Genomic DNA, 27,723 nt, shown 5'->3' with positions numbered 1-27,723 from the left:
CTGTAGAATTTCCTTTTTTATCATCAGTCAATTTTTGTGCCCTTAATATTTTCCCCTTTCCCTTCTGGATACAGAACCGTGTCCAAGTAGGAGGGTCTCAAGCTAACCCTAGCCATGAGTCAATAGATGGAAGCCAGACTGCTTCCACTATTTTTGAGTTCATGGTGTCCTCTGGTGGCCATCCTGCTCCCATAGAGGGCCATTCGACCACAGAGTATGTGGAGGCGGTTAGGCTCCATCTTCACCCCATAGTCTCCTCCTAATCCCTTCTTTAAATTTTTAATCTTGCACTCCAATACAGTTGACTTAGATTCACTTCCCCCCATCTGGCTTACCTTCTCGGACCTTCTCCTACATTTCCTTTTCATTCTGTCTACGAAGTTCTCAGTACCCTATGTACTTCTGATATTTCCACTTAGTGACACTTAAATTGCCATTCTGCCTCCTTCCTAATTAGGGTGAGAAGAGCCTTACCTGCCAGATCCCAGAGGGAGAAGGGGGATCGGCATGTCTTCACCCGCCAGGCAGCAGAGCCAAACCAGAACATCACATGGTCCAAGACTGTTTCTCCCTTAAAGTCCATTCTGCCTTGGTGGGCTTGATCAGGTGCGGATGAAAACTCAGATGGGTTAAATATCTCATGTCCCAGGCCATCTCCAGAAAAGCCAATTCATACTCACTTCTTTATCCCCCTCCTTCTAGCCTAACAATTCCGAGTGGTCAAGAATTTCACAGCAGACAGGACACCTCCTGGGGGAGGGCAGAATACAAGCATACAAGGACCAGTTTCCTATCCTAAAAATCCCCTGGGGATCGCTTGGTAATAGTTTCCTCGAGACGGCGTGGACACACCTCCTAAATAACCATCACAAATTTCCTTCCTAAACCCTAGCACGCCTGTCAACCTGTGTACCAAGCAATCGCCGCCTGCCTATTCCAGGTTCCTGTGGGTTCCCACTCCTTCTAGTCCCTCCCAGGGGGGTGATCAGGTCCCCTCTTCCACCCTGCCAGGTGGGTTCCTCCTCACCTGAGCACTCAGTTCCCCTGCTGCCGTCCTCTGCCTGCTAATATGAAAGGTCCGGGCGTTGAGAAGCAGAAACCTTCCAGAGGGGCGAGGCGTCTTCCCCCCTCTAGGAGATTCAAGCTACAAAGCCTCAGGGTGGCCTCAAATGAGACCAGTCTCCTCAAAGTAAGGAGTTTCCCGGCCCATGCACCAAACGTTATAGCCACGCTTTTCGGGAAACAGACTCACTCAGAAGGACAATACAGATAGTGGAGTGCAGTTTATTACACCGGCGGCCCCAAGGCAAAGTCTCCTCTTAGCCAAGGGCCCTGACCAGCATTTGTGAAAATCTTTTATACCCCGTGTGTACGTGTCCGAACCCACTACCTCAATCCCTTGATGCTTACAAAGGAAGGGTAAATACAATCACAATAACCCCATCATTCACATGTTATGTGTTCAAACAGTTAATAATCAATAAGCCCGCGGTTACATTCCAACCAGTTAATAACCGATTAGCCTGTGCTTACATCTGATAGATGCTGTCCGGAGGCAGGGGTGATTAGTGTCTGTTTTCTCTTAGGTGATGAGTAACCTGGATATGACCTTCAAGGTTCCCATGTCCGGAGGGGGTCTTATCCTTCCATTGTCGTTCCCACAGGCACTAAGCAGAGAGTTCAGAGTCCACTGGAGAGGTGGCCGAGCACGATCAGCCCGGACAGGCCTGAGAAGGAGTCCAGGCCCTATAAATTCCTTCTTCAATTTCACATGTAGTGTGAGCTGAGGGTCCAGCTTCCCCCTCCTGCCTGCTGTCATCTAGCTCTTCCAGCACCGTTTCTTGAAGGCACTGTCCGCTCCCGTTCTGATTCTGGGCACCTTGTGGACGATCAGTTCACTGAGCTGCTTCGGGACAGCTGTTTTCCATAATAAGGGAGCGCTCAGATCTCCCGATTTCTTGGTTCCTCTGCAGCCTTGGGCAGAGTCACGGTTCCCGGTTCTCGGTGTTTCTGTGGCTCTGCTTTGGTGTCTGTGCGCTTGGAGGAGCAGCTGCCTCCTCTCGGACTTATGGTGGGATTTTCCCCCAGCCCAGTTAGAGATCTGGAGCCTCGGAGACGTCTTCTGGGGACCTGAGGCTCCGCGGCCCTCCCGTCCAGGGAGAGGACGCTGTGTCCCCGCCGCGTCGTGCCCCTGCCCTGAGGGAGAAGTCTGAGGACCCCGTCCTCCTCTAACCCCCGAGGCCGAGCCTGCGCACAGAGCCAGCTGGGAAGTGCTGATAGCCCACATGCATACACAGGGAAAAAGCGAGAAGAGCAGGCAGGTACCTGACGCCGTTTCTGTGGAGGGAAACGCAGTGATGGCAGGCTGCACTCGGGCCTCCCAGGCGGCTCCGGGTAAAGAATCTGCCTGCCAGCGCAGGAGATGTAGGCCGATCCCTGGGTTGGGAAGATGCCCTGCAGAAGGAAATGGCACCCCACCTCACTACTCTTGCCTGAGGAATCCCATGGACAGAGGAGCCTGACGCGCACTGTCTGTGGAGTCTCACAGAGATGGACACGAGTGAGTACAGACAGACACACACGCAGAGACTGCAGACCCAGACGACACCGCCCGCCCCACTCCGCAGCCCGCGGTGCTCCCTCCCTCGCTTCTGACAGCGCGTGTCTGCGCTCTAGGGTTTTGTAAGTGGAGTGTCACGTCCTCTGCATACGGGACGGTTTTGCCTCTTTCCTGCCGCCAAGTTGCATCCTTTTTTCTTCTTGTCTGATTGCTATGACTGAACTTCCAGTAGTATGCTGAACACAAATGCTGAGAGTGGGCGTCCCTGTTTGTCCCAGAGTTTTAGAAAGGCTTTCAGCTTTTTTTCTTTGAGTACGGTGTTGACTGTGCTTGTCATAAATAGCTTTTATTACGTTGAGATGTCTTCCCTCTGTACTCACTCTGGCGAGTTTTTGTGGTGAATGAATGTTGAATTTTATCAATGCTTTCTCTGAACCTATTAAGGCGAGCATGTTGCTTTGTCCTTTCTCTTATTGATGTGGTGATTCACATTGATTGATTTGCATATGTTGAATTATCCTTGTGACCCTGGTATGAATCCAAGTTGGTGTGTGATTCTTTTTGTGCGTTGTTGAATTTGGTTAGCTAATATTTTGTTGTGCATTTTGCACACGTTGTGCTGAGCTCAGAGCAGCTTTTCTCTTTGCTGAAGTGCCTGCGCTTTGATGGCGTGTCTTGTCGCAGGGCAGGACTCTGGGCCCGCGGGCTCAGCATTTCCGGCCTATGTGGGATCTTCTTGCAGCAGGGATGGATCTCACATCCCCTGCGTTGGCGGCTGGATTCTTACCCACCAAGCCACCAGGGGAACCTGTCAGCAGCTGTTGTTTCTCCTGTTTCATTTCTTATGTTATTTATTTGAGTCCCATGTTGTTGCCTTTTGAATTTGATGTGATGGACTGGACTCCTGCAGTTTTATTTCACTTATTCACCATTATGCTTGAAAACTGATCTGTGTTACTCTAGCAGTCCGCCTTTGTGAATATTTTGTATAAACTTCTGTCGCATATATATACACCAAACCATTTTGGTGAAAGTGATTTCTGTAACCTTTTCTACTGGGAACCAACGTGTCCGTATTCTGCTTGCACGCTCGTGGCTGTGCACACATCTTCCTCTAGGTGATGCAGGTGTGGGCCAGCGCTGTGTCTCTCCTGTTCACTGAGAGTTGCTGTCGACTCTCCAGGTTGAGCGGGGTGGTGAGTATACCTGCCCGTCATGTGCTGGGATTTGTCAGAGTCAGCCTTGTCTCCTCCATCATTTTCTCCTTCCCTCTCTCACAGATGAACTAGGAGGTGGGCATCTCATCTCAGGGAACCTGGGGCATGAAACTGAGGTGGAGACCATCCTATGTGACGTGTAACGCTAAGGACAGATCTGTGCGCCTGGGGCCGTCCGTGGGGGGTGGGGGGACCAGACTCGCTCCTCTGGGAAAGCCAGCCTGCTCCTTCCTTCCCACCCTGCCTTCAGCACCTTCACCCAGGCTCCTGGAGGTTGGCCGCGGAGAGCCTTTGCACCCAAGCAGACACACAGTTCACACGCCTGGGCTCTTTAAGAATTTATTGCTGATGATTGTGTCTGTGCTGGGTCTGTGTGCACAGGGGTGTGTCTGGTTGTGATGAGCGGGGCTGCTCCCTCGCTGAGGCGTCTGGGCGTCTACAGCACTGGCCTCTCGGCGGCGCGCGGGCTCCAGGACGTGCCGGCCTCAGTCACTGCGGCTCACGGACTCAGTTGCTCCTTGGCACGTGGGATCCCCCAGGATCACGTATTGAACCTGCGTCTCCTGCGTTGGCTGCCAGATTGTTCACCACCAGGGAAACCCCATATCGGCCCTCTTTACAAAACGATATATTCCTGAGCTCATGTACCAGCATAGCCCTGACTGTCACTTCAAACGCCAGGGTGTCCCATCACACTGAAAGTGTTTCTGGAGAAACTACACCGGGTGCCATCTGATGAGGAGAGGAGGGCTTGAGGGGTCCAGGGGGTTCAGGGAAGAGTTCTGGATCCATCTGTTCCAGACGGGGCCCCACTTCCACCCATTTATTCAGTTACTTAAACGACGTTCTGTTTCTGAGAAGGGATGGCCGTCATTGCGCACAGCAGAGAAGGCGGGCATGAACAATGAGGTTCACGTCCTCCAGGAGAGCGGACAGAGCCTGCGGTCCTGCAGGGTGAGGACCCACCCCTGCCACTGGGATGCGCCTCGGGCCTGGGGTGGGAGGAGCGCGGAGTCGGGGCGTCCTCCCCGGGAGGGAGGGGGGCCCGTGAGCAGAGGTCGAGTCCCCAGCCACCCCGAGGACACCGGGCCTCCTCCCGCCCCAGCGGAGTGTCTCTTCCCCGGAGCCTCCGCAGACAGTGCACAAAACATGCGCGGCAGAGGCTGTTCCCGAAGCTCCTGGGCCGGAAGCTCGCGTCCCGGGCTGAGGCACTCCGGATGGTGCTGGGGTTTCCCGTGCTCAGCTCCGGGCCGCCTCTCGGGGTCCTCGGCGGTCGAGCCGAGCCTGGCAGAACAGGACCCCGAGCAGCACCAGGACCGAGGCCGCGAGGCCCATCCGGATGAGATTCTGCACCGTGTAGTCTGGGGTGAGGGCGGGCAGGTCAGCGCCGGCACAGGCAGCCACCTCCCGGGAGAGGACGTGGCCCCGAGCCCAGCCCCTGACGGGGACGCTGTCCTCGTCCTCACTCTGGGTCTGACCGCGGTGATCGGGGAGGGTGTCAGGGGGCCCGAGGGTGCTGAAGGGAGGCCGTGGGTGGGCCGTGTCCTGGGGGAGCCTCCCGGGGGCAGCCTGCTTCTCCCCAGACTGACCCCCCATCCCGCAGCCTCAGGCCCCTACAGCCTGCGGCTCCCGTGCCATCCCTGCCCGACTCCCCGCCGGCCCTTGACGATCTGAGGGGCCTTGTCCACCCAGAGAATCTCAGACCGCCCTGGGGCGGGCTGTCTCCCCTGAGCACAGAGCCCCGGGACTCCCCAGGTGTTGAATTGGGGCCCGAGGGTGGGGGCTGGGCCCATGGGTCCTGGGAATGAGCCCAGGGAGGGGTGCGCCGGGCTGACCCGGGGTCCCCACCTCACTCCCCTCTGCCCTGTGCGGCCCTGTGGCCTCCCCGAGACGCTCCCACTGCCCACCTGCCCCTCCGGGACCCCAGTGCGTGAGGAAGGGGCGGGGATGGGCTCCCAGGCCCCTCCCGCAGTGGGCCCCTCCCTCGGCGCCCCCTCCTCCTCGACCTCCGGGGCCTCCCAGGGCCCAGAGCCCCGAGCTGCTGAGTCAGACGGACAGACGGGGCCTCACCTGCGACCAGGAGCGCCAGGGGCTCGCTGGGCCGTGACAGCAGGTGGGGCTCTGTGCTGAGTGCGCGGTAGCACCTGTAGGTGCCCCCGTGGGCCGAGCTCACAGGACTCAAGGAGAACTCGGCCTGGAACCGCCCGCCTTGGTGCTGGGCGGGCAGACGCAGGGGCTGATGGGCTGCCCCCTCCTGGGACAGAAGGAAGGTGACCGTCCAGTCTCCCGACTGACACAGCAGGGTCACGTTCTCCCCCGGGGCCACCGAGGGGCCCGGCCGCGCCGAGAGGGAGGGTCTGTCTCTGAGCCGTCCTGCAGAGAGGAAGGGGGTGCGGGCCCCCCCTGGTTCTGAGCGAGACTCCGTGGCCTCTCTGGACCCTCAGCGCCGTCTCTGTTTCTCCGAGTCCCCCCTCCTCCACCCCGTCTCGCTGTCCCCTCCCGGGGACCCCTCCCCCTGGTCCCAGCATCACCCCTGGGGCTCCCCAGTGGGGCTTGTGCAGAGTCTGGCCCCCGACTGACCCGCTGGCCCCTCTCCTGCCACCAGGAGCTCCAGGGGGTCGCTGGGGGCCGACCACTCGGAGGAGAGGCCGTGTGCACCGTAGCATCTGTACCGGCCCCCGTGGACGGCGCCCACCGGGCCCAGGGGGAAGTCGGCCTGAGAGAGCCCCCCCTGGGCCCTCCGGGCAGGGCGCTGGGGGAGGTCCCGGCCCCCCTCCTTGGACAGAGCGAATCTGGCGTAGCCGACATCAGAGCGACACTGAAGGGTCAGGTTCTGTCCAGAGGTGACGACAGGGCCCTGCGGGGTCAGGAGGGACGGCTTCCCAGACAGCCCTGGGGAGAGACGGGCGCTGGGGTGTTGGGACCGCGTCCCCCATGGACGTCCTTCCCGGCCCGGCCCCAGGCCTCGCTGTCTCTGTCTGTGTGTCTGTCCTGTGAGCCCCACGCTCCTCTCCCCACCTCACAGGGGCTCCCCTGGGAGCAGAGACCCGAGTACATTGCCTTGTCTGCACAAATGTGGGGTCAGGACGGGACTTCCTCACCTGAGACCAGGAGCTCCAGGGGGTCGCTGGGGGCCGACCACACCCGGGGGGTGTCCCTGTTAAAGCCGTAGCATCTGAACGTCCACCCGTGTCCGGGGCTCACGGGGCCCACGGGGAACAGGGCCTGGGTCTGCCCGTCGGGGCTCCGCTGTCCATCCAGGGTCCGAGAGGACTCGTCTTCTCCTTCCTTGGTCAGAAGGAACCTGTTAAATCCCTGATGGGAGTCACACTGGAGGGTCACGTTCCCTCCCGAGGCCACCACAGGGCTCGGCAGGGCTGAGAGGCTGGGTTTGCCGGAGGGTCCTAGGAGAGAAGGAGGCAGCTGGATCTGTGGGCTCACCCTTTGCCCCCCAGGGCTGGGCTGTGAGAGGGACACCCCCGAGAGCAGATCCCCCTCCGAGGGCAGAGCCTGAGGTCCCGAGAGTCCCTCACCTGTCACCACCAGCTCCAGGAGCTCACTGCGCTCTGACCAGGCAGTAGGGGTTATGTAGTAGCACTGATAGCGCCCTGCGTGCTGCTCGGTCATCTGTGGGATGGAGAACTGGGCCTTGTCGCTGGGTTTCAGTACTTTCTGTCTCTCCCAGCGAACTCGTCTTCCCTCTTTATCCAGACGGAACTCCTGGGCCTCCAGGATCCCCTGACACCAGATGGTCACGGGGCTCCCCCAGGGGACCACAGAGCCCGGCTCAGCCCAGAGGGTGGGTTTGGGGGGGATCTCTGGAAGGAAGTGAGAGGCGGGCTAACAGGCGTCCCCCGCATGCCCTGTCTCTCAGCACAGACCTCCCAGACCTCCCAGACTCCCCCTATGTGAGCCCCGAGCTGCTGTCCCCCTCCCCGTGGCCCAGGGGTGACCCCTGTCCCCACGAGAGGAGGGATCTGGCCCTGGGGACAGACTCACCAGCCTGCACCTGGGTCCTCAGGCCCACACTCAGCCCTGGAAGAGAGAGCCATGTGAGAGGTCTGCCCTCAGCTCTGAGCAGCGCCTCTCCTCCCCGGGAGCCTCCTGGGTCCTGGGTCCCCTGACGGAGCAGGCTGGCTGGCGGGGGGGTCCCTCCAAACCAGGGCTCCCCCTGCCCGTCCTCATCTCACCGAGGCAGAGCAGGGCGGGGACGGTGGGGGTCATGGCGTCTCCTCCCTGCTGTGCAGGCCCTGAGGATGGAGGAGACCTGGTGTCCTGCGGACAGACCACAGGGTGTGTCCTCTCCGGGGCTGGGGCTTCCTGTCACGCGGTTGTCACATCAGCGTCCCCGCAGGAAGGGGAACAGCCTCTTCTTGAAATCCTGGCGTTGTCCCCATGACAGTCCCAGTGTGTTCCTGAGACGCGCCTTCCAGATGAGGACGGTGAGGCTCCTTCCCTCTGCGTGCCTCGCCTCGAGGTCTGCTTCTTCCTCTGCCCGTCCATCAGCAGGTCCCCGTGGGGTCCTCACCGTGGCCGGGTCACCAGGCCCTGGAGATGCTTCAGGGAGGATGCCGGCTCCTGCTGCCCGTGGGGCTCAGATCCCGAGAGACACATTTTTTGTGTTTTAATTGGAGGATCGTCACTTCACAGTATGGTGCTGGTTCTGCCACACATCAACATGGATGGGCCATATGTGTCGCATGGCCTCCCTCTTGAACCACCCCCCCCCCACCCGTCTAGGCTGTCACAGACGCCTCTGTGAGCTCCTGAGTCACGCGGCACGTCCCCCGGCGGGGTGTTTCACACATGCTGGTGGCGTGTTTCCATGCTACGCTCTCTATTCCTCACACCCTCTCCTTCCCCAGTGAGTCCACAAGTCTGTCCTCTATGAGGGACACAGGTTCAGCATCTCCCTGGGGCCCAGTGGAGTCTGCGTGGCCCAGAGCCTAGAGGAGACGCTCAGGGAATCAGGAAGGAATCTGACTCCTCCCCTGCCCCGGAGTGTGGGTTCCCCCCGTCACAGCCCCCTTCAGGGGCGTCTCTTTATTTCATCACCGTTCAGCCCGCCTTCCTGGGAACAAGCCCCCAGGCCTTTCCTGCCTCCTCGGGGCCCCGGGGTCCTTGGGCACCGTCTCCTCCCGCTCTTGCCATCACTTGCAAGCTTTCAGGGGTGTTGATTGGGGTCAGAGCTCTTACTCTGGTGGGAACAGATATTCCCATAAACGTGTGCCCGCTGCTCCTGGAAGCTTGAGCGGCGGTGCCCTTTCTCTGCGCCTGAGGTTCCTCCTCTGCATGTTGTCCAAACCCCAGCCCTCAGAGGGGCTGTGGGCTCTTGCTGCCATTACCACGGTTAATTTCCAGACGAGCTGACGGCAGGAGAGGGTGGACGTGACGGGCTGCTGGTTCAGACTGCACCCAAGGGCGCGAGTGTGGTGCCCGCCCAGAGCCTCCTCTGCTTCTGACGCTGAGATGTGCTCCGGAGAGTGTTTCTGCAACAGGAAACCCCAGACAAGTGCAGAAGAAAAGTTCCCCAAATGGAGAGGGAACCCCAGCGATGGGGAGAGGAGGGCGGTGTGGCCCCGGCGGCAGGGATCATCTCGGGGTCAGAGGAAGGTCCACCCGTGTGGACACAGAGAGGGACCCATCCTCACAGAAACATAAATGAGGCAAGCATGTGGATTATTTTGTAGAAGAACAGGCAGTTACTGAAAAGAGTCGAACATTTTTGACGTGAACAATCCAGTAGATTCAACACGTTAAAAAAAAGCCAGGCAGTCAAGACGACAGCTGAGCGGCCACATGTGACGTCGGAGTTTAGCATTGAGGGAATGTTCCGGAATGCAGCAGAGAGCGCAGACTTGGCGATTCAGGAGAGGCGGGCCTGTGCTGAGGGCAGGGTGGTGTCCGTCCTAAGTGTCAGAAGCGAAGAAGCCCAGGACAGACAGCCGCGGCTGAAGGAAGGAGTAGCGGCGCCTCCTTCCCTGAGGAGAACCGTCCTGGGGGGCTGGCGCACGTGTGGGTGCCCGGGACACCCGAGGGCGGCCCCGCTGGGCCCGCGACCGACTCGGCGCTCCTCACTGAGGGTAGGGCTCCAGCCCCGCTCAGGGGGCCAGACGCGGCACCCTTCCGCCAAGGACGCCCACCCTGCAAGGAGACCTGCGTGCCGCAGCGGGGTCTGCAAGGGGGTTAGCTCACTACATGTTAAAGAAAGGCAGCCTTTCACAGTGAACTGAGCATCTGAAGGGTAAATTTAAAACGTCTTTCCTACTGAACTTACAATTTGAAACAGTTTACTCTAACTAAATTTTAACTGAAAAAAAAAAAAAAAATCAAGGCGGCCGATACTGAGACCCTAAAAACGTCCTGAAACTACTTCCTGAAGAAAACGCAGATCACCATCAAGAGAATGAGCAGCCCCCGGGAGCAGACTGCCCCCGACCAAAAGGGGGCGCTAAAGGGCACTGGAGCGATGCCGTCAGGAAGAGTACCCCCCCTCCCCGGCCCCTGTCGGAGTGCTTACAAGAGGCGGAAGCCAGAGCTTCATGCAGAGCACAACCCGGCTTCCAGGAGGTTCTGCACCGCCTCCCGCTGTGGGCGTGCCTCAGCCTCTCACCCGCCAGGTCCTCAGAGAGAAGGAGGGCCCTGGGGGCCTGGATCCCTTAGCCTTGAGAAGTGTTTTCCTCTCCTAGTACTTGAGTCACACGCTTGATTAAAAACAGAAAGTGTTCTCAAGTAATTTGATAAAAAGAGAATGAGCGTGAAAGAAGGCATTTCCAGAGGTGCACGTTCTTAGATGCTGACAGTTTTCACACGGGAAGCAATACTCAGAGATGGCAGAGAGAGTGAGGTGCAACAGAGAGGAACGCGTGGCGGAAAATGAGCTTTGGAAATTACACAGGCACACACTTGCACGCACAAACACACCCACACGTGTGCACAGAGACGTGCGCACGCCCACACACGTGTATACGAGTACCCAGGGTTCAGTGAAGTACCGTTAGAACACTGTCTTTTCTAGAGGAGGAGGAGAATGCATACGTGTTCAGAAATAAGAATGTAAGACGTATTTTAAGCATGAAAGCAAGCGCCTAAAATCAGAAATGGAATAACTCCCCAGTGCCTGGTGTAATTAAATGAGAGAAAACGCTTTCAGCTTTCCTGAGGTATAATTGACAAAAACTGTATTTGTTTCACATGCACAGCTTGACGTTCTGATTTCTGTCTACGCTGTGAAATAAGTACTGCAGTCATGCTAATTATAATTAGCGTGTCCATCAGCTCCAGATTCACCGAGGTCTGCGGGTCTGGTGAGGACACGTGCGGGCTGCCCTCCGAGCAGGACTGAGCCGACACCAGAGCACGGTCAGCTCCGGTCCCGTCGCTGCCCATCAGGTCTGCAGGATTACTCGGCAGCGCCCCTGAAACGTTGCTCCCGTGACCCGCACCTCCCCGCCTACCCCGCTCCTGGCCTCTGGTGACTACCGTTCTCTCCGTTTCTCGGAGGCTGTTTTGGATTCCACAGGTCAGGGAGCTCCTGCTGCGTTTCCCCGCCTGTCTGCCTTACTTACGGCATAACGTCCTCCGGCTTCACCCGTGTCGTCTCAACAGGAGGGATTCCCTTTCTAAAGGCTGAGTGAGACTCCATTGCGTGCGTATGGCGTTTTCTGTGTGCGTTTATCTCTTTACAGAAAGCCAGGCTGTGGCCGCGGCCTGCTGCCGGAGCAACGATGCAGAACACGGGTGCAGATACGCCTGTGAGCTCCTGGCCGCAGCTTCTTTGGATACAGACCCAGAGTGGAATTGCTGGATCGTATGGTAGGGAGCTCTAGATTTAGAATTTGAGGAGACTCCATACTGCTTTCCACAGTGGCTGCACCGACTGTGTCCCCAACGACCACGCGCAAGGTTCTCTTTTCTCCGCGTTTGGCAGCACGTGCTGTCTTTGTCTTTTTCCTAGCAGTCAAGTGTCTGTAACACGTGCAGTTGCCGGGAGCCGGCACACGAGATCCCGCCCATGACAAGGCCATGAGGGAGAAAACCTGACGGGCAAGGCGGATCAGGTTTTCAGGGGTTTCGAAAAGGCCAGCTCACGAGATCCCACCCATGAGAAGGTCACGAGGAGAAAGCCTGACAGGCAAGGCAGATCAGGTTTTCAGGGATTTCAAAAAGCTGCCCCCGGCGCTCACCTTAAAGATGATGTCTGTCTTTCTGATGCCTGCCTCAATAGACTACTCCCTAATATCTGTGACATAGGCAGAGGCCTTCCCCGATCTCTTTCCAAGAATCAATTTAGAACTTTAATCAGTAAGTTTCCCAGGTGGTGGTATTTTATGAGATTATTCAGGGTGAAAGGAGTGTTTTAATTTAAACTCCTTTGCTGGTAGTTTGTTAGCCAAATGCATTTATGCCCTTGGTACTAAAATGCATGATTGCTTATAATATCCTAATCATAAAATAGCATAAAGAACCTGATTATATAAAAGCCCTAATAGACATAGAGCCCTTTTAAGGGGTAAAGGAGTCCTATTAGAAAACATAAGAAAAAATATTCTATAGGTGTTTCTTGGGTTGAGATTTGCTTGCTGTGTTTTGCTTGCTGTGTTTTTGCTTTTAATGTGCTAAGGTAGTGCTATAGAAACCATTGTTAATATAGTTAAAGATCTAGAGAAATAAGAGCTTAGCCCTAGTGTGGTAACAATGAGATGGTTGTTAATTGTCAGCCAGGAGTACTAGGCAGAGGTTGCCTCACTGAAGCCGCAGAGTCAGTGTGGGGTAAACTTCTTAGATGAACGCAACTGACAACTTCTGCAGAAGGATTAATTTTTGTGTTAACAAGGTTATACTTCTACTCTGTACTGTTGCCCTATGAGACTGCTACCTTTCAGTTAAGGTCACCAGGGAAACAAAAAGTAGGTTTACATTCACCTGACCTGCATAAAATGTTAATAGGCCCCAAGGCCAGAAGATAATGTACAAGACCCTCATAAACAAAGATGTATGCAGAAAACACCCCGATTTCGTGAAGGACAAGCTGACGTAATGTTAAACTATCTTCCCCTTAGAAATGTACTAATTTAGGGTATAAAAGCCACGGTGAAAAAAAAAGGATGGCCAGACTCTGCTAGACCCTGCAAACACCCCCGTCTGGTCATCCTCTCTCTCTCTCTCTCTCTCTTTCTCCCTCTCTCCCTCGCAGACTTGGCCCTATCAAGGCTGGTCTCACGTCTCTCTCCGTCTCGCCGAGGCCGTTCATCCTGAGGGTACCCCCTGGATCCTGCCGAGGCTGGACCCCGGCATGCAGTGGCACCTCACTGGCTCTGATGTGTGCCCCCCTGAGGACTGGTGGATGTTGAGCACCTTCCCATGTCCTGTTTGGTCGTCTGGGTATGGTCTTTTGAGAAGCACCTGTTCAGGTCCTTTGCCCGTTTAAAAACCGGGTGGTTGTTACTTTGCGTTGAGTTGTGTGAGCTCCTTGTGTATTGGAGAAGTAGCCCCTTATCAGACGTGCGGTTTGCATACATCTTCTCCCGTTGCATACACTGCCTTTCCTGTGACCATCTCCTGTGCTGGCAGGAGGTGTTTATTTACCGACCCCCCGGGTCTGTCTCTGTCTTGCTGCCCGTGCTTTTGTTCCATATCCACAGAAAGCTTGTCCACACCCATGTCACGAAGCCCCCCTGTGTTTCCTTCTTGTTCGTTCAAGGTTTGAGGCCCTGTGTTTAAGTCTCTGCTGCGTTTTGAGATGATTTTCTTGTAGCCACGGGTTCCGGGAAACAAACTCACTCAGAGGGATAATGCGGATAGTGGAGTGCAGTTTATTACACCGGCGGGCCCACGGCAGAGTCTCCTCTTAGCCAAGGGCCCTGACCAGCATTTGTGAAAACCTGTTATACCCCATGTGTACGTGTCCAAACCCACCACCCCAATCCCTTGATGCTTACAAAGGAAGGGTAAATACAGTCACAATAACCCCATCATTCACGTGTTCAGACAGTTAATAATCAATAAGCCCTCAGTTACATTCCAACCAGTTAATAACTGATAAGCCTGTCTTACATATGATAGATACTGTCCGGAGGCAGGGGTGATTAGTGTCTGTTTTCTCTTAGGTGATGAGTAGCCTGGATGTGATCTTCAAGGTTCCCCTGCCCAGAGGGGATCTTATCCTTCCACTGTCGTTCCACAGGCACTAAGCAGAGAGTTCAGAGTCCGCTGGGGAGGTGGCCGAGCACGATCAGCCCGGACAGGCATGAGATGGAGTCCAGGCCCTATGCATTCCTTCTTCATTCCCCCCTCTTCATGCTCTTAAGTCATATTGTGAGCATCCTTCATAGGGATATATTGCACCCTGGCTCTCCAACTGCCAATTAGGGAGAATGTCATCAACCTTCGGGTTACAAAGTTCATAATACATTGTAAAATTCAGGGTCCACAAAGCAGAACTATGAAGACAACTATGACAGTGGTAAATATAGTTTTCCACCAATCGCTGTTCACCCAAGATAGGCCCGAAGTCCAGAAAGGAATGTTCTCATTTGACATTGCTTTTACCTGATTTTTCATGTCATCTAAAGTAGTCGATACATTGTCAGATAAGTCATGAATGTATAGACAACATTCAACCTTAATTATAGCACACGTGTTTCTTTGAGCTGCCTAATGTCCAAAGCTATGTTTTTATGAATTACTGATTTTCTCATTTAGATTTACATTTAAGGCTTGGATGGCTTCTCTTCTATCTAGGAGGGCCTGTTTTTGGAATTAGTCAAGGCCTCTACTTTAATCATAATATATTTGTTGTCCCTACGGAGGGTATGAAAAAGGCAGCAATATCCTCATACCATTGAAACACAGATCTTGTCCACCTAGCATGTAAATAAGGTAGATTTACTGGGGCCTGTTGTAGGTTAGGCTTTTGTTACACTGGCGTTTATATCAAATGTAACCCCATGACCCGAGTCTAGTGACTGTAGGTCTTACACCAAGAGAGCAAGGAGAGGTTATGATTGACAAGAGAGAGGAAAGTCTCTTTGTCATCCCAGAAAAGAGCAGAGTGGTTTAAAATCTGCTTGGTGGAGCGGTGACACCCACCAAGGAAGTCCATCCATCAGAGACAGAGGCAGAGTCCTACATACACAGCAGTTGTAGGTGTTGTGGAAGTCCGTGTAGGAATGTGCCCATGAGACGAAAACATTGTCGGAAGTTAAGTTCAAAATCACGTTGATGAGGCCAAGAAGCAGGAGTTGATTGTGCGGCTTCATCCTGAAGGGGCTTGTCTGGGATCTTCTTTTCCTTCTTCTTAAGGATGGTCTTAGTCTCCTGAGGATCAGTGTGGTCCCTCTGTGCAGTCCACTCAGCGTTTTCTGGGTGTGCGTGGTATGCTCTCTTCGCCCTCGTATGATGGATCAAGGGACAATACCTACAACTTTAACTGCAGCAGGGGTAGTTAGAATAACATAAGGGCCCTTTCACCAAGGGGCTAGTAAGTCATGTTTCCAATCTTTGACCCATACTTGGTCACCAAAGGTACACCCATGAGTCTGTTCCCCAAGGGGGAACGGCACCCTTTGTTGTACAAACTTAGTTACCCGATTTATTACCTTACCCAGTTCCATCTGCTGTGAAATCCTATCCCCCCCTTCCTGAGGCAAATTTGTTGACACCTGTTTAATTATGGGAGGAGGCCTCCCATACACAATTTCATATGGAGAATACCCTTGGGACTGTGGGGTCATCCGGAGTCTGAGCAGAACCGTCGGAAGCAAGTCCACCCAGGAGCAGCCAGTCTCTCTGATCCACTTGGAGAGTCTCTAAGTGTCCGGTTGGCTCATTCCACCATCTCAGAACTCTGGGCCTATATGCATTGTGCAGTTTCCACTTGATGTTTAAAGTTTTGTTTACTTGTTGTACTAAATCATTTACAAAAGCAGGGCCATTGCCTGATCCAATGCTGGTGGGAAATCCAAATCTGGGAACTATTTCCCTAAGCAGGCACCGGGCTACTTCAGATGTTCTTTCAGTCCAGGTAGGAAAAGCCTGGGAAAAACCCATCCCGAGAACGTACATACCATGACATTTTCGGTGAAGTCCACTCCCAGGTGGTCAAGGGGCAGTGTGCCTTTCAGCTGAATACCTGGAGGATTTTGTCTGAATCCCCGAGAGGCAGCATTAACCTGTGAGCAGGCAGCATGGCCCAGGTGGGTCGCTTTGTGTGTCTGGCTTACCAGAGTGTGTGCCAGCTCCTCCGGTACCAATAATTTGCCACTTGGCAATTCCCACCATCTCTTTTCATTCTTGGCCCCTTCTGCTTTGGCTAACCTGACAGTCGTTGTCCTTGTTTTATCAGGCTAGTGCCATCAATATATAGGACCCATTTAGGGTCTGGAACCTTGAGCCCTTCTTTAAAACAAACCCCAGATATCTTACCTCCTCTTTGTAGATCTGTGCCTTCTTCTTTGACACCGGTTTATCTGCTTCCATCAACAGCTGGAGAAGTGCATTTGTCCCCTTCCAGCATGTTGCCTTGGTCTCAGGCAGCAAGCAGCAGCTCATCCCTGTATTGTAGGAGCTGACATCCATACTCTTCCGGATGGAATGAGTCCAGGTCAGAAGCCAAGGCTTCCCCAAAGATGGCTGGAAGTTTTTAAGCCCTTGTGGGGGAGTCTAGATGAGCTGTTGTTTGGTGCTCCTGACTGGATCTTCCCATTCAAAGGCAAAGATGGGCTGTGACGCTGGGGCGAGGCATATGCAGAAGAAGGCATCCTTGAGATCTAGGCAAGTGTATACTTTAGTCCTCGGTGGGAGGAGCCTAAGTAAGGTATAGGGGTTTGGAACAGTGGGGTGTAAAGTCAAAGTAGCCTGGTTGACTAGCCTGAGATCTTGTCCAGGCCTATGGTCCTGTCCTCCTTCCTTTTTGACTGGCTGGATTGGCGTATTTCAAGCCGACTGGCACTCTACTAGAATGCCTGCTTGTTTCAATCTATTGATGGGGGGCCATATGCTGGTTCAGGCCTCCATCCATAGCGGGTACCGGCACCCTCTAACCGGGATGGTGCCTGGTTTGAGCTCTATTATCACTGGGGCGTGCTGTTTAGCCAGCCTGGGAGGAGGGAGGTTGTCTTCCACCCAGACCTCAGGGAATAATTGAGTTAGCTCCCTCATGCTCTTCTGGCCCACCCGGTTCTGCCTTCAGAGGCTCATGCAACCTCCACTCATCTTGGGTTGGTATTGAGAGAGAGGGCAAATAAGTCATAGAGTCCATCCAGAAGGTGGGCCTCTCCTCAGGGGAGAAAGTCACTTGTGCTCCTAGTTTGGAGAGCAAGTCTCTTCCCAACAGGGGTACTGGGCACTCAGGAATGTAGAGAAATTCATGAATCACTTGGTGCGCCCCCATGTGACATTTTCTAGGCTGGCAAATGGTTTAATCATCTCTTCTCCCGATACCCGAGTTACAGCGGTAGTCTTTTTGGACAGAGGTGCCACAGGTTTTGTTACTACTGACAGTTCTGCTCCGTATCCACCATGAAGTCAATGTTTTGGTCCCCCACTTTTACGGTTATCATGGGCTCTCAGGGACCTGATATCTCTGAGTCCCAGCAGCCCTAGTTAATTTCCAAGTCAGCAAGCCCCACAACTGCGGGAGCTTCCTCTTCCTTCCTTGCCTTAGGACATTCAGTCTTCCAGTGGCCAAAAGCTTGCACCGGGCACACCGGTTTGGCTATAACGGGCTCAGGGCCTCCCTTGGGACCGGCTGAAGGACTGTCCTGTCCCTGGGGCAGATGAGGTTTTCCGGAGGGCCCGAGATAAGACTTTCCCAGAGCAGCAGCTAGCACTGTAAGTCTCCTGTCTGTTCTTTTTCATTCCCTCCAGCTCTCTGGCAGAGCGCAGTCTCTGCTTAATTCCAACGTCTCCCTCCCCTTCTTGTCAGTACTCCCCGGCAGAGGCGGGTATAGCTTGGGTGGTTTGGTTGGAGCCGGATCCTGAAAGTGTTGGCCAGAGGTTTCTGTCACCGGGATCGGAGCCTGCCCCAACGGCGGCTCTAGGACCTCCGGGAGAGCTGGCGGAAGAGCAGCGGCCGCTGCAGGAACTTCACCTGGCCCTGGATCGGGCATTAAGGCGGCCTCCGGTCCTGGTGGAGCCCTGGGAGGCAGGCGCGTCATTATCCAGCATAGGGGAGGGGTCAGTCATCCCCGTCCAAATCCTGTAGAATTTCCTTTTTTATCATCAGTCAATTTTTGTGCCATTAATATTTTCCCCTTTCCCTTCTGGATACAGAACCGTGTCCAAGTAGGAGGGTCTCAAGCTAACCCTAGCCATGAGTCAATAGATGGAAGCCAGACTGCTTCCACTATTGTTGAGTTCATGGTGTCCTCTGGTGGCCATCCTGCTCCCATAGAGGGCCATTTGACCACAGAGTATGTGGAGGCGGTTAAGCTTCATCTTCACCCCATAGTCTCCTCCTAATCCCTTCTTTAAATTTTTAATCATGTACTCCAATACAGTTGCCTTAGATTCACTTCCCCCCATCTTGCTTACCTTCTCGGACCTTCTACTTTTCCTGTTCATTCTGTCTACGAAGTTCTCAGTACCCTATGTACTTCTGATATTTCCACTTAGTGACACTTAAATTGCCATTCTGCCTCCTTCCTAATTGGGGTTAGAAGAGCCTTACCTGCCAGATCCCAGAGGGAGAAGGGGGATCGGCGTGTCTTCACCCGCCAGGCAGCGCAGCCAAACCAGAACATCACATAGTCCAAGACAGCTTCTCCCTTAAAGTCCGTCTGCCTTGGTGGGCTTGATCAGGTGCGGATGAAAACTCAGATGGGTTAAATATCCCATGTCCCAGGCCATCTCCAGAAAAGCCAATTCATACTCACTTCTGTATCCCCCTCTTTCTAGCCTAACAATTCCGAGGGGGTCAAGGATTTCATAGCAGACGGGACACCTCCTGGGGGAGGGCAGAATACGAGCATACAAGGACCAGTTTCCTATCCTAAAAATCCCCTGGCGATCGCTTGGTAATAATGTTCCCCGAGACGGCGTGGACACACCTCCTAAGTGACCTTCACAAATTTCCTTCCTAAACCCTACCACGCTCGTTGACCTGTGTACCAAACAATCGCTGCTGCCTGCCTATTCCAGGCTCCTGTGGGTCCCAGCTCCTTCTAGTCCCTCCCAGGGGGGTGATCAGGCCCCCTCTTCCACCCTGCCGGGTGGGTTCCTCCTCCTCACCTGAGCACTCAGTACCCCTGCTGCCGCTCACTACCTGCTAACGTGAAAGGTCCGGGCGTTGAGAAGCAGAATCCTTCCAGAGGGGCGAGGCGCCTTCCCTACTCTAGGAGATTCAAGCTACAAAGCCTCGGGGTGGCCTCAAATGAGACCTGTCTCCTCAAAGTGAGGAGCTTCCCAGCCAATGCACCAAATGTTATAGCCTCATTTTCCGGGAAACAAACTCACTCAGAAGGACAATGCAGATAGTGGAGTGCAGTTTATTACACCGGCGGGCCCACGGCAGTCTCCTCTTAGCCAAGGACCCTGATCAGCATTTGTGAAAATCTTTTATACCCCATGTGTATGTGTCCAAACCCACCACCCCAACACCTTAATGCTTACAAAGTAAGGGTAAATACAATCCAATCACAATAACCCCATCATTCACGTGTTATGTGTTCAGACAGTTAATAATCAATAAGCCCACAGTTACACTCCAACCGGTTAATAACCAATAAACCTGTGCTTACATCTGATAGATAGTGTCCGGAGGCAGGGGTGATTAGTGTCTGTTTTCTCTTAGGTGATGAGTAACCTGGATATGATCTTCAAGGTTCCCCTGTCTGGAGGGGGTCTTATCCTTCCATTGTCGTTCCCACAGGCACTAAGCAGAGAGTTCAGGGTCCACTGGAGAGGTGGCCGAGCACGATCAGCACGGACAGGCCCGAGATGGAGTCCAGGCCTATGAATTCCTTCTTCAATTTCACATGTAGTGTGAGCTGAGGGTCCAGCTTCCCCCTCCTGCCTGCTGTCATCTAGCTCTTCCAGCACCATTTCTTGAAGGCACTGTCCGTTCCCGTTCTGATTCTGGGCACCTTGTGGAAGACCAGTTCACTGAGCTGCTTTGGGACAATTGTTATCCAAATAAGGGAGCTCTCAGATCTCCCGATTTCTTGCAGTCTCTGCAGCCTTGGGCAGAGTCACGGTTCCCGGTTCTCGGTGTTTCTGTGGCTCTGCTTTGGTGTCTGTGTGCTTGGAGAAGCAGCCACCTCCTCTCAGACATACGGTGAATTTTCCCCCAGCCCAGTTAGAGATCTGGAGCCTCGGAGACGTCTTCTGGGGACCTGAGGCTCCGCGGCCCTCCCGTCCGGGGAGGGAGATGGTGTGTCCCCGCCGCGTCGTGCCCCTGCCCTGAGGGAGAAGTCTGAGGACCCCGTCCTCCTCTAACCCCCGAGGCCGAGCCGGCCGCTCAGAGCCCCGTCCCTTCTCTTCCTGCTTTGCGGCCCCACGTGCGTCTGTGGCCTGGAGCGCTCGTCAGCTGAGCAGTGAGGCGGTTTCTGAGGCCTGAGGTCCGCAGTGCCCCGGAGCCTGGGGACGTGGTGTGGCTGCACCCACTGTCCTCCCGGGGAGGAGGGGGCCTCGGCCAGGCGGGGTCCTCTCAGCGCTGAGCTGTGCTTGCTGGAGGGGAGACCGGGAAAAGAACCTGCTCTGTTTATCCTTTCCAAGTGGTTCTTCTCGGTTTTCTGCTCATCCGAGGTGCTGAAGCTCACTAGCTGGATCCTGCAGTTTGCATAAAAGTCTTCTGGCCCAAATAATCCTGGTTTATGAGTGTTTCTGTGCGAGATGCGGGCTGGGAGTTCCCGATCTGCCATCTTGCATAAAACGCTGATTAAAATTTCTGAAATGTGTCATAGTGAGGCCAGAAATGGAAAATAGAAGCGATAGTTAACTAGTGTGCCTGCTAAGTCGCTCAGCCGTGTCTGACTCTTTGCGACCCCATGGACTGCAGCCCATCAGGCTCCTCTGTCCATGGGATTCTCCAGGCAGGAATACTGGAGGGGGTTGCCAGGCCCTCCTCCAGGGGATCGACCCACCCTGGGATGGAACCCACGTCTCCTATGTCTCCTGCACTGGCAGGTGGGTTCTTCACCAGTAGAGCCAGCTGGGAAGTCCTGATAGCCCACATGCATACACAGGGAAAAAGCGAGAAGAGCAGGCAGGTATCTGTGGAGGGAAACGCAGTGATGGCAGGCTGCACTCGGGCCTCCCAGGCGGCTCCGGGTAAAGAATCTGCCTGCCAGCGCAGGAGATGTAGGCCGATCCCTGGGTTGGGAAGATGCCCTGCAGAAGGAAATGGCACCCCACCTTCACTACTCTTGCCTGAGGAATCCCATGGACAGAGGAGCCTGACGCGCACTGTCTGTGGAGTCTCACAGAGATGGACACGAGTGAGTACAGACAGACAGACACACACGCAGAGACTGCAGACCCAGACGACAGCGCCCGCCCCACTCCGCAGCCCGCGGTGCTCCCTCCCTCGCTTCTGACAGCGCGTGTCTGCGCTCTAGGGTTTTGTAAGTGGAGTGTCACGTCCTCCGCATACGGGACGGTTTTGCCTCTTTCCTGCCGCCAAGTTGCACCCTTTTTTCTTCTTGTCTGATTGCTGTGCCTGGACCTCCGGTAGTATGCTGAACCCAAATGCTGAGAGTGGGTGTCCCTGTTTTTCCCAGAGTTTTAGAAAGGCTTTCAGCTTTTTTTCTTTGAGTACTGTGTTGACTGTGCTTGTCATAAATAGCTTTTATTACGCTGAGATGTTTTCCTTCTGTACTCACTCTGGCGACTTTTTGTGGTGAATGGATGTTGAATTTTATCAATGCTTTCTCTGAACCTATTAAGACGAGCATGTTGTCTTGTCCTTTCTCTTGTTGATGTGGTGATTCACATTGATTGATTTGCATATGTTGAATTATTCTTGTGACCCTTGTGTGAATCCAAGTTGGTGTGTGATTCTTTTTGTGTGTTGTTTAATTCGGTTAGCTAATATTTTGTTGTGCATTTTGCATGTATTTTCATAAACAGCTTTGTTCTGTAACTTTTCTTTTTTGGTTGTGTCTTTGTCTGGTTTAGGTATCAGGGTGCCAGTGGCTTCACAGAATGACTTTGGGAGTGTTTCCTCCTCTTCAATCTCCTGGAAGAGTTTGGAGAGGGCCAGTATAAGTTCCTGTTTGTCAGTTTGGTAGAACTCCTCCATGCAGCCACCCAGCTCTGGCCTTCGGTTTGCATGGAGTTTTATTGGTATGTTACAGATTCTGTGTCGCTTCCCGTGGCCGCTCTGTTCAGGCTGTCTACGTCTTCTTGACTCAGTTCTGGCAGGCTTGTGTCTCTATAGACTCCTGCATCTCCTCTAAGTTTGCTGTCAGGTGGGTCGACACTGTGTGGTCCTTAGTACTCTCTTATAAACTTTTGTATTTCTAAGGCATCAATTGTTAAAAATTAATTATTAATTAGATTTAGCTGTGCTGGACTTCCCTGGTGGCTGAGGTGGTAAAGAATCTGCTGCAAAGTTGGAGACCTGGGTTCGATCCCTGGGTGGGGAAGATCCCATGGAGGAGGGCAGGGCAACCCACTCCAGTATTCTCCCCTGGAGAATCTCACCGAGAGAGGAGCCTGGCGGGCTACAGTCCACGGGGTCGCAGAGAGTCGGACACGCCTGAGTGAAAGGGGACAGTGCTGGGTCTTCCTGCTGCCCAGGGGCTCTTCCCTCGTTGTGCTGAGCTCAGCGAAGCTTTTCTCTTTGCTGAAGTGCCTGGGGTCCTCATTTTGATGGCGTGTCTTGTCGCAGGGCAGGGCTCTGGGCCTGCGGGCTCAGCATTTGTGGCCTGTGTGGGATCTTGCAGCAGGGATGGAAGCCACGTCCCCTGCATTAGCGGCTGGATTCTTACCCACCAAGCCACCAGGGGAACCTGGCAGCAGCTGTTGTTCCTCCTGTTTCATTTCTTATTTTATTTATTTGAGTCCCATGTTGTTGCCTTTTGAATTTGATGTGATGGACTGGACTCCTATAGTTTTATTTCACTTATTCACCATTATGCTTGAAAACTGATCTGTGTTACTCTAGCAGTCCACGTTTGTGAATATTTTGTATAAATTTCTGTCGCATATATACACCAAACCATTCATTTTGGTGAAAGTGATTTCTGTAACCTTTTCTACTGGGAACCAACGTGTCCGTATTCTGCTTGCACGCTTGTGGCTGTGCACGCATCTTCCTCTAGGTGACGCAAGTGTGGGCCAGCGCTGTGTCTCTCCTGTTCACTGAGAATTGCTGTCGACTCTCCAGGTTGAGCGGGGTGGTGAGTACACCTGCCTGTCTTGTGCTGGGATTCGTCAGAGTCAGCCTTGTCGCCTCCATCATTTTCTCCTCCCCTCTCTCACAGATGACCTAGGAGGTGGGCATCTCATCTCAGGGAACCTGGGGCATGAAACTGAGGTGGACGCCATCCTATGCGACGTGTAATGCAAAGGACACATCTGTGCGCCTGGGGCCGTTGGTGGGGGCTGGGGGGACCAGACTCGCTCCTCTGGGAAAGCCAGCCTGCTCCTTCCTTCCCACCCTGCCTTCAGCACTTTCACCCGGGCTCCTGGAGGTTGGCCACGGAGAGCCTTTGCACCCAAGCAGACACACAGTTCACACGCCTGGGCTCTTTAAGAATTTATTGCTGATGATTGTGTCTGTGCTGGGTCTGTGTGCACAGGGGTGTGTCTGGTTCTGGTGAGCGGGGCTGCTCCCTCGCTGAGGCGTCTGGGCGTCTACAGCACTGGCCTCTCTGGTGGCGCACGGGCTCCAGGACGTGCCGTCCTCAGTCACTGCGGCTCACGGACTCAGTTGCTCCTTGGCACGTGGGATCTCCCAGGATCACGTATTGAACCTGCGTCTCCTGCGTTGGCTGCCAGATTGTTCACCACCAGGGAAACCCCATATCGGCCCTCTTTACAAAACGATATATTGCTGAGCTCATGTACCAGCATAGCCCTGACTGTCACTTCAAACGCCAGGGTGTCCCATCGCACTGAAAGTGTTTCTGGAGAAACTACACCGGGTGCCATCTGATGAGGAGAGGAGGGCTTGAGAGGTCCAGGGGGTTCAGGGAAGAGTTCTGGATCCATCTGTTCCAGACGGGGCCCCACTTCCACCCATTTATTCAGTTACTTAAACGACGTTCTGTTTCTGAGAAGGGATGGCCGTCATTGCGCACAGCAGAGAAGGCGGGCGTGAATAATGAGGCTCATGTCCTCCAGGAGAGCGGACAGAGCCTGCGGTCCTGCAGGGTGAGGACCCACCCCTGCCACTGGGATGCGCCTCCGGCCTGGGGTGGGAGGAGCGGGGAGTCGGGGCGTCCTCCCCGGGAGGGAGGGGGGCCCGTGAGCAGAGGCCGAGTCCCCAGTCACCCCGAGGACACCGGGCCTCCTCCCGCCCCCGCGGCGCATCTCTCCGCCCGCGTCTCCGGAGACAGCGCACCCAACAAGCGCGGCAGAAGCTGTTCCCGAAGCTCCTGGGCCGGAAGCTCGCGTCCCGGGCTGCGGCGCTCCGAAGGGTGCCGGGGGCCTCCCGTGCTCAGCTCCGGGCCGCCTCTCGGGCTCCTCCGCGGTCGAGCCGAGCCTGGCAGAGCAGGACCCCGAGCAGCAGCAGGACCGAGGCCGCGAGGCCCATCCGGATGAGATTCTGCACCGTGTAGTCTGGGGTGAGGGCGGGCAGGTCAGCGCCGGCACAGGCGCCCGCCTCCCGGGAGAGGACATGGCCCCGAGCCCAGCCCCTGACGGGGACGCTGTCCTCGTCCTCACTCTGGGTCTGACCGCGGTGATCGGGGAGGGTGTGAGGGGGCCCGAGGGTCCTGAAGGGAGGCCGTGTCCTCCTCGGGGAGCCTCCCGGGGGCAGGCCTGCTCCTCCCCAGACTGACCCCCATCCCGCAGGCTCAGGCCCCTACAGCCTGCGGCTCCCGCGCCATCCCTGCCCGACTCCCCGCCGGCCCATGACGATCTGAGGGGCCTTGTCCACCCAGAGAATCTCAGAGCGCCCTGGGGCAGGCTGTCTCCCCTGAGCACAGAGCCCCGGGACTCCCCAGGTGTTGAATTGGGGCCCGAGGTTGGGGGATGGGCCCATGGGTCCTGGGAATGAGCCCAGGGAGGGGTGCGCCGGGCTGACCAGGGTCCCCACCTCACCCCCCTCTGCCCTGCACGGCCCTGTGGCCTCCCCGAGACCCTCTCGCTGCCCACCTGCCCCTCCGGGACCCCAGTGCGTGAGGAAGGGGCGGGGATGGGCTCCCAGGCCCCTCCCTCGGCGCCCCCTCCTCCACGACCTCCGGGGCCTCCCAGGGCCCAGAGCCCCGAGCTGCTGAGTCAGACAGACAGACGGGGCCTCACCTGAGACCAGGAGCACCAGGGGCTCGCTGGGCCGTGACAGCAGGTAGGAGTCTGTGCTGAGTGCGCGGTAGCACCTGTAGGTGCCCCCGTGGGCCGAGCTCACAGGACTCAAGGAGAACTCGGCCTGGAACCGCCCGCCTTGGTGCTGGGCGGGCAGACGCAGGGGCCGATGGGCTGCCCCCTCCTGGGACAGAAGGAAGGTGTCCGTCCAGTTTCCTGACTGACACAGCAGGGTCACGGTCTCCCCCGGGGCCACCGAGGGGCCCGGCCGCGCCGAGAGGGAGGGTCTGTCTCCGAGCAGTCCTGCAGAGAGGAAGGGGGTGCGGGCCCCCCTGGTTCTGAGCGAGACTCCGCGGCCTCTCTGGACCCTCAGCGCCGTCTCTGTTTCTCCGAGTCTCCCCCTCTCCCACCCCGTCTCCCTGTCCCCTCCCGGGGACCCCTCCCCCTGGTCCCAGCATCACCCCTGGGGCTCCCCGTCGGGCCTGTGCAGAGTCTGGCCCCCGACTGACCCGCTGGCCCCTCTCCTGCCACCAGGAGCTCCAGGGGGTCGCTGGGGGCCGACCACTCGGAGGAGAGGCCGTGTCCACCGTAGCATCTGTACCGGCCCCCGTGGATGGCGCCCACCGGGCCCAGGGGGAAGTCGGCCTGAGAGAGCCCCCCCTGGACCCTCCGGGCAGGGCGCTGGGGGAGGTCCCGGCCCCCCTCCTTGGACAGAGCGAATCTGGCGTAGCCGACATCAGAGCGACACTGAAGGGTCAGGTTCTGTCCAGAGGTGACGACAGGGCCCTGCGGGGTCAGGAGAGACGGCTTCCCAGACAGCCCTGGGGAGAGACGGGCGCCGGGGTGTTGGGACCGCGTCCCCGTGGACGCCCTTCCCGCCCGGCCCCAGGCCTCGCCGTCTCTGTCTGTGTGTCTGTCCTGTGAGCACCACGCTCTCTCCCCCACTCACAGGGGCTCCCCTGGGAGCAGAGACCCAAGTACGTTGTCTTGTCTGCACAAATGTGGGATCAGGACGGGACTTCCTCACCTGAGACCAGGAGCTCCAGGGGGTCGCTGGGGGCTGACCACACCCGGGGGGTTTCCCTGTTAAAGCCGTAGCATCTGAACGTCCACCCGTGTCCGGGGCTCACGGGGCCCACGGGGAACAGGGCCTGGGTCTGCCCATAGGGGCTCCACTGTCCATCCAGGGTCCGCGAGGACTCATCTTCTCCTTCCTTGGTCAGAAGGAACCTGTTAAATCCCTGATAGGAGCCACACTGGAGGGTCAGATTCCCTCCCGAGGTCACTGCAGGGCTCGGCAGGGCTGAGAGGCGCGGTTTGCCGTAGGATCCTAGGAGAGAAGGAGGCAGCTGGATCCCTGATGCTCCCCCCTCCCCCCCAGGGCTGGGCTGTGAGAGGGACACCCCCGAGAGCAGACCCCCTCCCGAGGGCAGAGCCTGAGGCCCCCGAGTGTCCCTCACCTGTCACCACCAGCTCCAGGGGGTCACTGCGCTCTGACCAGGCAGTAGGGGTTCTGTAGTAGCACTGATAGAGCCCTGCGTGCTGCTCGTTCATCTGTGGGATGGAGAACTTGGCCTTGTCCCCGGGCTCCAGGGGTTTCTGTATGTCCCAGGGGATTGGGCTTCCCTCTTTATCCAGACGGAACTCCTGGGCCCCCAGTGTACCCTGACACCAGATGGTCACGGGGCTCCCCCAGGGGGCCACAGAGCCCGGCTCAGCCCAGATGGTTGGTTTGACGGGGGTCCCTGGAAGGAAATCAGAGGTAGGCTCACCAGGCATCCCCTCAGGCTCTGGCTCTCAGCCCAGACCTCCCAGACTCCCCCTCCATGAGCCCCGAGTTGCCATCCCCCTCCCTGTGGCCCGGGGGTGACCCTTGTCCCCATGAGAGCAGGGCGCTGGGCCCTGGGGACAGACTCACCGGCCTGCATTTGGGTCCTCAGGCCCACACTCAGCCCTGGAAGAGAGAGCCCTGTGAGAGGTCTGCCCTCAGCTCTGAGCAGCGCCTCTTGTCCCCGGGAGCCTCCAATAGCACCAATAGGGCCCTGGGTCCCTGAGGGAGCAGGCTGGCTGGGGGGTCTCTCCAGACCAGGGCTCCCCCTGCCCCTCCTCATCTCACCGAGGCAGAGCAGGGTGGGGAGGGTGGGGGTCATGGCGTCTCCTCCCTGCTGTCCAGGCCCTGAGGATGGAGGAGACCTGGTGTCCTCCGGACAGACAGACACACAGGGTGTGTCCTCTCCGGGGCTGGGGCTTCCTGTCACGCGGTCGTCACATCAGCGTCCCCGCAGGAAGGGGAACAGCCTCTTCTTCAAAGCCTGGCATCGTCCCCATGACAGTCCCAGTGTGTTCCTGAGACGCCTGTTTCAGGTGTGGGCAAGCAGGGCATGGCCTTCCCTCTGCGAGCCTCCCCTCGGGGTCTGCTTCCTCCTCTGCCCGTCCATCAGCAGGTCCCCATGTGGTCCTCACCGTGACGGGTCACCAGGCCCTGGAGATGCTTCGGGGAGGATGCCGACTCCTGCTGCCCGCGGGGCTCAGATC

At 56.2% G+C, this 27,723-nt stretch overlaps 1 protein-coding gene across 6 annotated transcripts in view; it reads right to left on the bottom strand.

The window, feature by feature from the left end:
* The window catches only part of LOC136161766 (leukocyte immunoglobulin-like receptor subfamily A member 6), a 44,324-nt gene extending 16,928 nt beyond the window's left edge, over positions 1–27,396 (bottom strand). Inside the window, exons 1-8 of one of the 6 annotated variants that reach the window (XM_065926838.1) lie at positions 27,305–27,396; positions 27,107–27,142; positions 26,649–26,933; positions 26,216–26,518; positions 7,311–7,595; positions 6,879–7,181; positions 6,358–6,669; positions 5,848–6,150 (exon numbers count right to left, since the gene is read on the bottom strand). In XM_065926838.1, the coding sequence (XP_065782910.1) occupies positions 5,848–6,150; positions 6,358–6,669; positions 6,879–7,181; positions 7,311–7,595; positions 26,216–26,518; positions 26,649–26,933; positions 27,107–27,142; positions 27,305–27,338 (1,861 nt within the window). In that variant the 5' untranslated portion in view covers positions 27,339–27,396. Of the gene's footprint in view, positions 1–4,107; positions 5,139–5,484; positions 5,500–5,847; positions 6,151–6,357; positions 6,670–6,878; positions 7,182–7,310; positions 7,596–7,776; positions 7,813–7,967; positions 8,072–24,241; positions 24,505–25,188; positions 25,492–25,697; positions 26,010–26,215; positions 26,519–26,648; positions 26,934–27,106; positions 27,143–27,304 lie in introns of those variants that run through there. The other 5 variants (XM_065926843.1, XM_065926844.1, XM_065926841.1 and 2 more) reach the window with 5 other exon arrangements.
* Between the last annotated feature and the right edge of the window lie 327 nt (positions 27,397–27,723).

Source organism: Muntiacus reevesi, chromosome 2, assembly GCF_963930625.1.
Source record: "Muntiacus reevesi chromosome 2, mMunRee1.1, whole genome shotgun sequence".
Taxonomy (NCBI): Eukaryota; Metazoa; Chordata; class Mammalia; order Artiodactyla; family Cervidae; genus Muntiacus; species Muntiacus reevesi.
Note: the sequence above shows the minus strand (reverse complement) of the source record. Positions and strands in the feature narration are given on the sequence as shown.